Genomic DNA, 12,262 nt, shown 5'->3' with positions numbered 1-12,262 from the left:
TACTTCCATAAGGAACCAAAGCATGTAAGCATTGTTAGAACAAATAGAACAACTGACTCAACATGAGAGTTGAGCCATAGTAAGCTGTTGATTAGCAGCCTTCTTAGCTTTTCTATAAGATTTTTGTCTTTTAAAAACACTTTACTTGAACATAATGGTGTAGATTTTATAGCTGTAATTACATGTTGGTTGGTGCTGACCTGATGAAGACCATATTGAGGCTAAAGTAAATTTTAGACTGGCTTATATTGACATGGACTTTGTGTCAAGGAAGCTGTTATCGAAATTGCTGCAAAAAAAATCCTACTCTAAATGGGAAGTTTACAGAAAACCTAAGGTAGTTTGTTAAAACATAACTGGATTTATTTATTTTTTTATTTTTTAGTAATACTTTTCTGGTAATACAAGTGTTGAAATTATCATCTCCTGCTCTTTCAGTGTAGAGATTGGCGAAAGTGTGAGAGGGGAAGATGTGTATATTATCCAGAGTGGCTGTGGAGAAATAAATGACAACTTAATGGAACTACTCATCATGATCAATGCTTGCAAGATTGCATCATCCTCCAGAGTGACTGCTGTAATTCCATGTTTTCCATATGCCAGGCAAGATAAGAAAGACAAGGTAGGTAAGAACTATGTCATTTTGGAAGGCTTTTGTTCAGTTTGTTCACTTGAAATTTTTGGAGATTAAAAATTATTTAAGTTATTAGAAAGATTTGAATCCCCCCCCCCATCCTTTTCTCTTGGTAAAATGTTCCATTATTTTATCTACAAGTGAATGAAGTGAGACAATAAATTATCTTTTTGCCTGTGTTTTGATAATTGACATGTCTTCTGTTTGCAAAAGTAGGTATATTCTGTGTGTGTGGTATATTGCAGAGTACTTTGCTCACAAACCCCATCTTATGGGATTGTTTATTGTCCTTTTGCAAAGTTTTTTGGTTTTTTTAATCCCTATAAATGGAGAGAGGACACTTTTTTAAGCATTTTAATTGCATGGAATTAAATACTAAGTTTAAAGTGCTGTAACTATTATGTAGGTAGGTTTTATCATATATGGTTAAACAGAGCAAAATGGAAGGAACTGATGAAATCCACAATACATAATGGAAATTAATAAAAACATTATTTTGTGCTGCCAGACAGATTAAAAAAAAAAGTTTTTATATCTGTAGTAACTACTTTGATTTATGAATACAAAAAATTGTATGGAAACCCCATAAATGCTCTACTGATTTTATTGCCCTTTTCCTGAATTTGATCTGTCATAACTGATGAATATATCAGTTCAGCCAAGTTGGTAACGCAGTGACAAACCCTCTGTGGGAGGTGAGGCTGATTTTAAAAAATACAGAACTAGACTTTCTATCTCTACTATATATAAAAAAACCCCCCTTTGATAGGTTATGTGAATGGTACTTTTACCTAAACTCACTTGAAAAGAAGTAATAAGAAATGTGAATTTGGCTTTAAAGATTGGATTGCAATGGTTGTATTTTTGGAAAATTGTCCCTCTCCTTTACTTCCTGTAAATGGACTGCCCCTTCTCTTTCACTTTGGGCATCAAGCAAACCATTCTGAAAGCCTTCTGGTGGTCTTTATATTCTTTTAGATAAAAAACGTAACAGGAGTGAAGTAATGGAAAAGCTAAAAATAATAGCAGTTATTACAAAATACGTAATAGTCAGCCTGTGATATCTAAGAACAAAACTAAAAAACTTATTTTCTGGTATATTAATTCTTTAAGTGCAGGCTCTGTAATACCATGCTAATACTATGAAGGGCTGCTTATTACACTTCTAAAAATGGAATTCAGGAGTTAAAAAGTAAAACCCTATTCTTTGCCTACATCTCTTGGTACTTAATTTTTGCTGTGTTTTGTATTGGATGATGCTTTCCCTTGATCAGAAGGGGTGAAATACTGTACATCAAAAGGGTTATTGGTACCTTGAAGGGGTACCAATAAGCATTTTGTTGAAAAGAAGGGAAAGCATCTCACTATGTTTTGATTTCCCACTTCATTTTGGGAAGTTCTGCTGTACCGTCTTCTAAGTTCTTGGTGTGGGAAAAGGAAGAGTATATTCCAAATTTTCCATGCATCTAAATTGTCTTGTCAAGGCTACCCAAATTCCATGTGGCAGACTTCCAGAGACAATTTAACCCCCCAGTGTGGTGGCAGAGTGCGTGCCATCCAGGAGCATTTCGTATTTCAGAAACGCCATCTGAAGATAGAAAGCCTAGGAAAGTGATTTTGATTAATAGAGATTTTGAGATTTTTTTTCCAGACTGTTCTCTGTGTGTCACTGAGTTCTGCAGCTGTAGGCAAAATATTTTTTTGTGGCTTTTTTTACCCCCCCTCTGTTTTGCAATTGAGAAAATGTTTGCCATCTTTGGAAATTAACCTTGGTAGTTGACCTCCATGTTGCAAAATTAGCTATAATACAGCTGTCAACATTGGGCAGCTTATTGACAGGGACAACTTCCCTCCTGCTTGCATCAGATCACTTGGTCTTTGACCCATGATGAGGGCACAAGCTTTGTGTGCTGCCTGAAGTGTCAGTAAAGTGCCAGCCATTTTCTTCCTGGGATCGTACACAGATTTTCTTCTTTGGTGTGTGAAAGATGTTGCTGTAGTTTGCTTGACTATGAACTGAGGCAGTATAATCTCCACTAGATGGATGCTGTTTTCTGGTTTGAATTTAAGTTATTGACTTTAATTCATTAAGAACTAAATAGATGGAGTCCTTGCTACTTAAAATAACCATGTCTTTGTCATACCTCTGGTGCAGTTATGATTCCTGAGAACAATGAAAGTGCCCTTCATTTATTTATGTAAGGAGAGGGGCTTGCAGTAAAAATCTTAGTCTGAGCAATCTAACCTACTCTGAAAATTTTAGCACTAAACCTGGACTATCTTTAAATGGGAAACAGACTTAAAAAAAAAAAAAGGCTTACTGAGAATGATAAAAAAGTCAGTAAATTAATTTAGACTCAGTCAAGTGCTGCCCTAAACTAGAATATTTCTGATGCACAAGCTAGCTAAACTTAAAAGTAGCTCAAATGTTCCTGTGCTTTGACCATAACTGCACTTACGCATCCTCTAATTATGCTAACCTTCCAAGCTGTGGGCAGGACACATTTATGTAGGATGCTGCAGAGATGCCTTTGAGATAAGTTAGAAGTACAGTGACAGGTGAGTTTGGTGTTCTACAGCTCATGTAACTTTGTTTTTTTGATTTGTAGAAGGGGTCCGTGGAGCGTTGGGTAGGTATCTTTTTTTTTTTTTTTTTAAATCTAACACTATGCATTTCCATTAATATGGCCTTAAAGGGTGAAACTTACTGGGTTACATTATGTATAACTAGGAACATTTTCAGTTTCACTTCTTGATTTCAGTTGTGTTTCACCTAGGCCATGACAGTAAACCTATGGAATAATTTGCTACAAGAAAACTCCTAGATTCTAGTTAAAAATTTATTTGGACATTCAAGATAATGGCTGTCAATTTCTGAGGCTTCAAAGCATATCTCATTTTTGAAATGATAAATTTGGGTAACACATTAGTGAACATTCAGTATCCATACACTTCACAACTGGCTTTCTTGGAAGTGAAAGTTCCAGTTATAAATCTTTGGGCTTTCTTTGATTTCCTTTTTTTTTCCTGTTCAGTGTGCATGTGATGAATATTGAGCAAGACAATGTACTAAGAAGCTTAAAGGCAACAGAGCTTTGATCTTGATGGACAACTTTTACTTTCAGCTATGCGTCCTTTGCACAGTTTCTCTTGTGAGGTTGTTTATATTAGCTTTGTGGATTCCCCCTGCCAGTGGTAATTCAAGTGATTTCTTTTACAATTTTGTTTTTGTGCATAATCTAATGCTGCACTTCACACTAATAATTCTGAAAATAATCTAAAATTACATCAAATAATTGAACAATGAATACTGTGAATCTGTGTCCTTATCTCTCTCATCAGAAGCAAACCTTACAAACTACATTATAAGGAAAATCATGAGTTCTCACCCACCTTTGTCATCCAAGTTTCTGAATAATGAGGCCAGGTTGTCTGAGGTTCCCATGAATATATTTTCTTTGATTTTAAAATAATCTTCAATTTGGATCATATTGTAGCACAAAACTTATTTTCTATGCAAGCAAGAAAATCTTAAATGTGTCATGTGGATTTTCTTTTAATGCACAATTTTGTATAAAGGAAACTGTCAGCTGCAAACTTCTTTTATCTTAATCTGCTATTAGCCCATTCTTGAGAAACAGGTACTCGTGTCTGGCTATCTTTCCTTCCAAGACCCTCTGTCCATCAACATGTAGGCAATCTGTGATGTGTGCATATCTGCTAAAACAAGTTACCTAGTGGTAAAACTTCAAGTTCTTCCTTCTGGGAAGGCAGCCTGCAAGGCCAGCAGCTGAAAGAAGTATCAACTGGTAATGTATGCATTAGTATGTGATGTAGGAAAGTATTTTATTTGGGGATTTTTGTGATGGTGATACTCATGATATTGATACATGAGACAAACTGAATGGTATTCCCATTGAACAAAAATGAAAAAGTTAGACAAAATTCAGTGTGCTAAATGGAGTGGAAATGGCAAACCATGCTCTGAAAAGAATGTAATTTGCCTTTAGCGGCTAGCCTGAGCTAGTTACTTGTTTCTACCAGGGCAGCTGGTCCTGGTTTGCCATTTTCTTTTCATTCTTTTTGAGCTGACTCACCTGGTTGTTGGTTCAGATAAGTCCTAGTGTACAGCACAAGGGAATTCTCTAGCCTGGAAAGATAGGATAGTACAAGCAGGAGAACAAACCTCTCATTTCAACTTTACCTGTTAGTCCAGCTTAATGGAAGCATTAAACTAGATCTTTGCAAAGAGTTGGTAAGAGAACACTGCAATAGAATGAAAAGAGTAGATACTAAATATTTCTTTTGTTAGATGTTGACAGAGATTTGAGAGTATTTTGAAGTCCAGCTTGAAAATGTCAGATGCTAAAATGAGCTGAAGTAATCAGGAATTCAAATGGCATGAAAAAAATTTGCTGCCAATGATAGAAATATCCAGAAAGCTTCAGACAACTTACAGAACTGAACTTAAATGAAGAGCAGCATTGTCCTCAGTAAGTAGAAAATCAACTGTGCTGAAGCACTAATGATTATAAACTGGAAGGTGTATGCATCTGAATCACAGAGATCTGGGGAGTGCTGGCTGTTGCATCTGTTTTCTCTGTAGTGGTGGTGATGATGTGTGTCCCTCAAAAGAGATGGTTTTCAACATGAAGAATTTCAGTAATGGTGGTGATAAACTTGACCTAGCCATAAAATGAGACTACAGTATCTCAGTTTCTATTCTGGAAGTGTGTTGTCAATCTGCAGGTTAAAACAGAGAAATGCCAAGTTTCCACCTAAACTAGCAAAAGTTTTGAGGAAAATATTGGCTTCTTGATAGGACACAGATGGAAAAGCATCCAGGCTAAATTGTCAGTGATTCAGCTCATTGTCACTTATGCCCTTGAGCATCAATGGAAGGGAAGCAGAGATAATCTATAATTGTGTGTATGGCGTGGAAGGAGAGGAGGTTCCTAGGAGATGAAATGAGGTTGTTTGATAAAGAGATGTAGCAGGAGAGAATACTGTGCCAGCAGAAAACAGTCTGATATTGGGATGGAAACTGACTTGCAGTTCTGCCTTCATGCTAATGTTATTGCCAGCTATTAGCCTTATTTAAAGATTAGCAAAAAGAAAGCAGGAGGTTTTGGTTAGTGTTTCTGTTAGAGAAAACTAGGTTTTTGCAGAGCTTAAAAAGAATGCAGAAACTTTGGAGTAACTAAAAAAAAAGTGAGGTATCCTCCAGTCATAGTTTCATTTTTTTTGCTTGTTTGTTTGTTTTGCATCCTTGACGCTTTTAAAAAGCTGTTGACATTGGCATTAACTTTGCTAATAAGATTTTTATTCTTCTTTCATTCTTTCTTCTTAGGATTTCTTCATCCCCCCCCCCGTCCCTTTTGGGAATTCTAGACTCCTAATTGCATCCAGGAATTAAACATAATTAACAAAAAAAGGGTCAGGTTAGAAGACCCCTGACACCAAGGATCTGCTACAAGCTTTACTGTGTCATGAAGAAATGCTTGATACTAACATTGTTTTAAAGCAGTATTCTCAAAAGTTGGGTTCATTTTGCCTTTGATCTTTGGGTTTTGCAATGTTTCTTAGAACAAGACAGAGTTGTATGTTAATGTAGAGTAGAGGCTTACAGAAATTAAGATTGTCTTTATGCTATGAAAAAGCTAGCTGAAACTTTTAAGTAGAAGAATTGGAAAAATATATCCCGAATTTTATCTCTTTAATACAAAGCATTATTAGCCAGACTGTGCAAACTGTTTTAGATATTCCTAAATGCTTTACTGAGTTTCAAAACCCTAGTAGCAAGATTGACAGGATAGTTTGGCTAAAGTTCTGGAGCTTTTCATATCTAGATTCCCAAAATTGTAAAGGAAAAGAAAGAAAAATAACTAATCTTCTGAATCCTTGCATCTATTTGAAATATTTTTAAAATGTAAAGATTTGTGCTTTTTTCCTCAGAGCCGTGCACCAATCTCTGCAAAACTTGTTGCCAACATGCTGTCAGTTGCAGGGGCTGACCACATCATCACCATGGACTTGCATGCTTCTCAGATCCAGGTAACTGTTGGTTCTTACTAGTTGTGCCTAGAAGCTCTACTGAATTAATGTGACAAGCTAATAGTAATTCTCTGGGTTTTCGGTCATTATTTTGAAAGACTATGTACAGAATTCTCAGGGTTCAGAGAAAGTCTTGCTACCTGTTTCTAATTAAATTCCCTTTTAGAAAGAGACCAGTCTTGATTTTTTGGGGTGATTTTGCAGTTACTTCAAAAATTTATGCATTGGAGTCTTTGGTAGAATTTGCCAAGTCTAATGTAAGCGCTTCCAGAACATAAAATATACTGGCCTGGGGCAAGTTCTCTTAATCTTAGCCTTGTCAGAGATTATAGTGTTGCCCTAGGTAGTTACAGCCAAGGGTGTAATATTCTCTTAAAAGAAGTGGAGATGGAGCCTGGCAACCCTTATCTAGCTTACTACTGAATCCAGCAAATCACAAAACCTTTGCCTCAGACACAGAGCAGACATTATTTGTCATTCTCATGTGTACCTTGTTTTAAGGGAACTTATTTTTCATAGAAAACACTGTATCTTCCAGTTCTGGCAATCACATTTAATCAGAATTTCTTATTATGCTAGACAGCTGTCACATAAATAAAAAGGTCTAAACCAGATTTCTTGTTTTTATACCTTGTACAAAGATTCCATTTTAGTTTGAATCTTCGCCATGTTGAAATACTGCTGTTAATGTCAAGCAGTTGAAATTTATGGAAGTTGAGTATTATTCACTGGATTTTTTTGAGAGCTTTTCACTATCAAGAATTTACTTGAGTGCCTGAAGGTGATCATCTTTTCTGATTTTTATATCAATTGAGAACACCCGTTATATTTTTCACTACTCTTGGGTGATATTTTTAGAGGCCTTAATATTTATTTGACTTCAGCAGCATTTGACAGTAGTATTGATGCCTTAAGAGGCCTCCTAGAAACAGAGACTAGACAAGAGTAAGGGAATAAAAGTAGGTATTTATTTGAAAGGCCTTCAAAGGTACGCCCTGGGGAGCCAGAGGCTACTGCCAAGATGGACCCCAAGATGGACGACAGGTCACGAGTTCTTCACACTTTTATAGGTTTGGTTCATTTGCATAGCAGGGTTAATTCTCCAATTAAAGCTTCAGTTTAATGATGTAATTCCCCTCAGCTTGCCCCTCTCTCAAAGGCTCTTGGTTTATACTTTTTGGGCCTAGGACAGTCTAGGTGTCCTTGAAGACCAGGCCTGGAGAGGCTTTGTTATGTCTACCCAGCACAAGAGAGCAGAAATTACCAGGCTACAAGAAACTTCAGAGTTACACACTAAGCAATACAGGATTTGAAAAATATAAACGTTAAAACCTAAGGCATCAGTATCAGAAGCAGAGTTAGAGTTAGGCCAGTGTAAAATAATAATTAAGTTCTACCATTTATGAAAGGCAAAGGCTTGGTTCTTTCCCTTTGTCTTCATTCCAGGTGAGATGAAAACACATATTCATGAAACTCTCTTTCTCTTTTGGACTAGGGTTTCTTTGACATTCCAGTAGATAACCTGTATGCAGAACCTGCAGTCCTGCAGTGGATTAAAGAGAACATTCCTGAGTGGAGAAACTGTATCATAGTCTCACCTGATGCAGGTGGTGCAAAAAGGTACTGTACAAGCCTAAAACTATCAGATTTACACATAGTTAGTGGTTAACGATCTAGTTTGTCTAGTCTTCTATATTCCTCTATGAATTGTGCGAGATATAGGGTACATCACTGAAGAATCCAACTGCATTGTGAAAACAGAACAACTAGTTCTTCCAATGCTGTTCATGCTTGAAAACATTCAGGAGCTTTCTATACTCTAAAGAAGATATTTTTCTCTCTCCCTGGATATGGCCTCATTAGCTGAATCCCTCCACCAGAGGGAAGAGATTTTCCTGCTGCTTGCTTCTTTAGTCCAGTTGCTGCACCTCTTCCTGCTTCGCTCTGGAATTGCCTAGGCTTCCCTTCTCTGTCAAAGCATATGGCCAATTCCCACTGTACCTGCTGGCATTTAGGTAAGAGCTTGCTTGACTTGTATTTCTTTTTTCTTTACATTATTGCATTCCAGATGTAAACCTGTTGACCCCAAGTTCTGCACTATAAACACTAGAAAAAGGGAATGAAAGTTTGAGTGGTGAAAGGTAAAAATAGAAAGCCTAGTTCATTGGAGTCTTTCTTCATTCACAGCATGTGTAACTCATTTAGCAGACTCTGTTTTAGTTGGTATTGATTGAGTATAAACCAGTGCCAAAGCTCAGAAGCAGACTGGCTGGTGAGGTCATAAAGCATACCATTGAGGCAAAATGCTTATTTTCAGGTTTTATTGCTCATGCTGCTGCTGCAGAGGGAACAAAGACAAATTAAGTAAAACTCCTGTAAGCCCATAGCAATTTAAATGTCTGAAATATAGTGTGGGGAAAAATGTGAAAGACTGTCATAATTTGATTTTAATTGAAGTCCTTGAGTCTGTTGTGAGTGTTCCTGTTGTAATGATTTTTAAGGAAATAAGACTGAGTAGAACTCCTAGTTGTTCCTTTTCAGATTAATCAAGTTAAGGATGTGAAGACCATAGAAAGCATTCTAAAAGATCACTTAGTCAGTTATATTTCTTTGTTCGTTCCTATCAGGATACTGTTATTTTTGCATTTGGTTTTTATGTTGTTTTTTGTTTTGTTTTTTAAACAAAATACAACCTTTGCTTAGAATTCAAGTCAGAAGCATTTTTTCCCCCTACCAAATATTTGTGCATTATCAAGTTAATCATAAGAGTTTATTTTTTGAGGATCACTCTCACTGTATTTAATATAGATAGATACAGTCCATCTTTAGTATCTTTCTGTTGTAATGCAGCCAACCAGTTTCTGGTGAAGTAGTGGTAAATGTTGCTTTCAATAAATTCATAGCTTCTCCTTCACCTCCAATAATATAATGTAAAGAAAATTGTTTGGCCTTTCCATTTAAAATATGTAGAAATTCAAAATAAAACTTAATGAAAAATTAATAGAATGTGAAAATTGAACATGAATTATCTTAAAATTTAAATCCGTAAGTATTAATTTTTAAAAAATCCATTTTCTTGCGCTCATTTAAAATATTTGAATTTTCTTTTGTATCTTACCACTTGCTTGGTTTTACCCTAGCTTATTAGATGTTGCAGCTAAAATAAGGTATGGAAATTCTATTGATATCTTAATGCCTCTGAGGTATTGAGACTTGCTATGAAATTACACTATTCATAAAAATGCCAAAATTTGAGATTTTTGTTTATCATCCATTTGTTGACACACAGTAACTGAAGACACCTTCATATTTAAGTGGTAAAGAAACAAAACTGTATTCTGTATTAACCATGCATGTTAATAACCTTGTAAACAGCATTCTAAACATAGTCTAAAAAGACAGGCTACAAGGTTGCATCAGCATTTAGAAAAAAGCATGGTGTGGTTTATTACTGTGTCTTTATACCTAAGAGCTCTATTGTTTTAAACAAACTGAAAAAAGTAATCAGAAGTCTGTAACAAGTTTATTATTGGAAGTTTGTTTGGCCACCAGAGGTCACCCTGAAGGGTTTTAAAAGATCTTTGTCAAGCAGGTGTATGCTAAGGGAATTATTAATGAAGTAAGCGACTTGATTACTAGTCAAGTACTGTGAAATGAATTATTAATCACTATTGACTTGTGGGTTTTTTTCCCCTTTGGCTTAGTTTCAAATCCTGCAATGGTATTTTTTAGTTAGACTGTTAAAGTGCACATTCCCGTAGGCTTAGAATTGACTTCCCCCTACTTTAAATTACCTAGTGTGACTAGTATTGCAGCAGCTTAATAAAAGTTTGTGAATAGCTGAAATGTTTTCAAAGCCAGGCACTTAATGACAGGAAACCAAAGTAAACTCAATTAAAAAATCAGTTTTTTGGGGTCTAGCTGAAGACACTCTGATTGTATTTATTAGCAACTAATTAAGTTTGTTTCTACCTGTGTCACTCCTTGCAAAAGTTTTTGCTGTGGCAATTTGAAAGCCAGAAGATAAAAATTGTGTTTTGTGACAAATACATATGCATGACTGTTTATTCTTTTAAAATGGTTCTCTAAATGTGGTGTATTTCTTCCTGCAACTTAGGGTTACTTCAATTGCTGACAGATTGAATGTGGAATTTGCTCTCATTCATAAGGAAAGAAAGAAGGCAAATGAAGTGGACAGAATGGTCTTAGTTGGTGACGTGAAAGACAGAGTAGCAATTCTTGTCGATGATATGGCTGACACATGTGGCACAATATGTCATGCAGCGGACAAGTGAGTATTATTACAATCTGGCCCACTGCCTCATGGTACTGTTCTCACTCACTGCACAGCTGATGAATGAAGTTATCCTCAAAGCCTACAACCCAACCTGACCTCTGTAGCATTGAGTTGTTCTGACCCTTGAGTCTATAGGTCACAGTTCTGTGATTCAGCTGTGTCCTTCTTTAGAACATGAAACTGAGAAAATATTTACAGAAATATATGATCTGCACTTAGGAAGAGCAAGAATAAATAAAATGTCATATAACTTGAAAAAGACTTGGGCCATTTAGTGCCCTTTAGAGTTCCAAGGCAGAAGCAACAGATAAAAAAATCATTCCCTCTTTGATCCTCATCATGGAGCCTTTCCACTCTCCTTTCTTTCACAATCTTTGAAATCTTTCACAAAGCTTTACTGGATTTAACACTGTAAAGTATTTTCACCACAGTGTTCAATGCAAATGTAATATTAATTTTGACTGTACCTCTTAAGTATAAAACTATTGTCCTTTTCATCTGAGGAGGTGAGCATAAGTTTTCCTGTCTTCTGTCTGAAAGTTGGTTGAAGAGTTCTAATTTCCCCCTAGACTTGAGTAACCGGAGTTTGTTCAGTCTTTCCACAAGGTTTGTAGACTTCTGCTCAATTGTGATGCCTTCTGGATTCCTTCCAGGTGTTCCACTTCCTGAAGTGGAGCTTGTGAATATGGACCCCCTATGTTAACTAAGGCTCTAGCAGTGCTAAGTAGAAAGGATTATTTATGGTTTTCCAGCTGCCTTTATGCTGGTTCATTTCAGGTTAGTAGTAGGGCTGGCTCATGTTCATCTGGTTCTCAACCATCACCCCCAGGTCCTTTTCCACCAGGCATCTTTTCAGCCTCTCTTCCCTGAGGCTGTAGCACTTCAGGGGATTGTTGTGACCAAAGTGCAGCACCCAGCACTTGGCCATATGTCTCGGTTTTGAAAGACAGGTGTCTGCTAAGGAAGGCAGAGGCCCCCCTTGAAGTGGCAGATATAACCCCTTTTCCCTCCAAGTTATTATATTTTGAAATCAAGGGCCTTTAGGCAAAGATGTGGGAAATAGGAATAACAGTTCTTTACTCTATATATATATGTATATAAGCAGTCAAACAAAACAACAACAACTATGGCAGTAACAGCAAACACAAACCCAGTGCCAGCCTTCTCGGCTGTCAGGCTATTTCCCCTCGGGTGCAGTTCTGCTCGCAGCCGGCAGGGGCGCTGGCGGCTCCCGGTGAGCAGGGCGGGTGCGATGGTTCCCCCGCGGCTGCAGGGGG

The 12,262-nt window shown here is 36.8% G+C and overlaps 1 protein-coding gene across 1 annotated transcript in view; it reads left to right on the top strand.

Moving 5' to 3' along the window:
• The first annotated feature begins 411 nt into the window (after positions 1-411).
• The window catches only part of PRPS2 (phosphoribosyl pyrophosphate synthetase 2), a 22,313-nt gene continuing 10,462 nt past the window's right edge, over positions 412-12,262 (top strand). The window contains exons 1-4 of the mRNA XM_017728503.1: positions 412-622; positions 6,590-6,688; positions 8,184-8,308; positions 10,806-10,979. Of these exons, the coding sequence (XP_017583992.1) occupies positions 518-622; positions 6,590-6,688; positions 8,184-8,308; positions 10,806-10,979 (503 nt within the window). The 5' untranslated portion in view covers positions 412-517. The remainder of the gene's footprint in view (positions 623-6,589; positions 6,689-8,183; positions 8,309-10,805; positions 10,980-12,262) is intronic.

The sequence above is a fragment of the Corvus brachyrhynchos genome, unplaced genomic scaffold, assembly GCF_000691975.1.
Source record: "Corvus brachyrhynchos isolate BGI_N302 unplaced genomic scaffold, ASM69197v1 scaffold11, whole genome shotgun sequence".
NCBI lineage: Eukaryota > Metazoa > Chordata > Aves > Passeriformes > Corvidae > Corvus > Corvus brachyrhynchos.
This window is presented reverse-complemented; position numbering and strand designations above follow the sequence as displayed.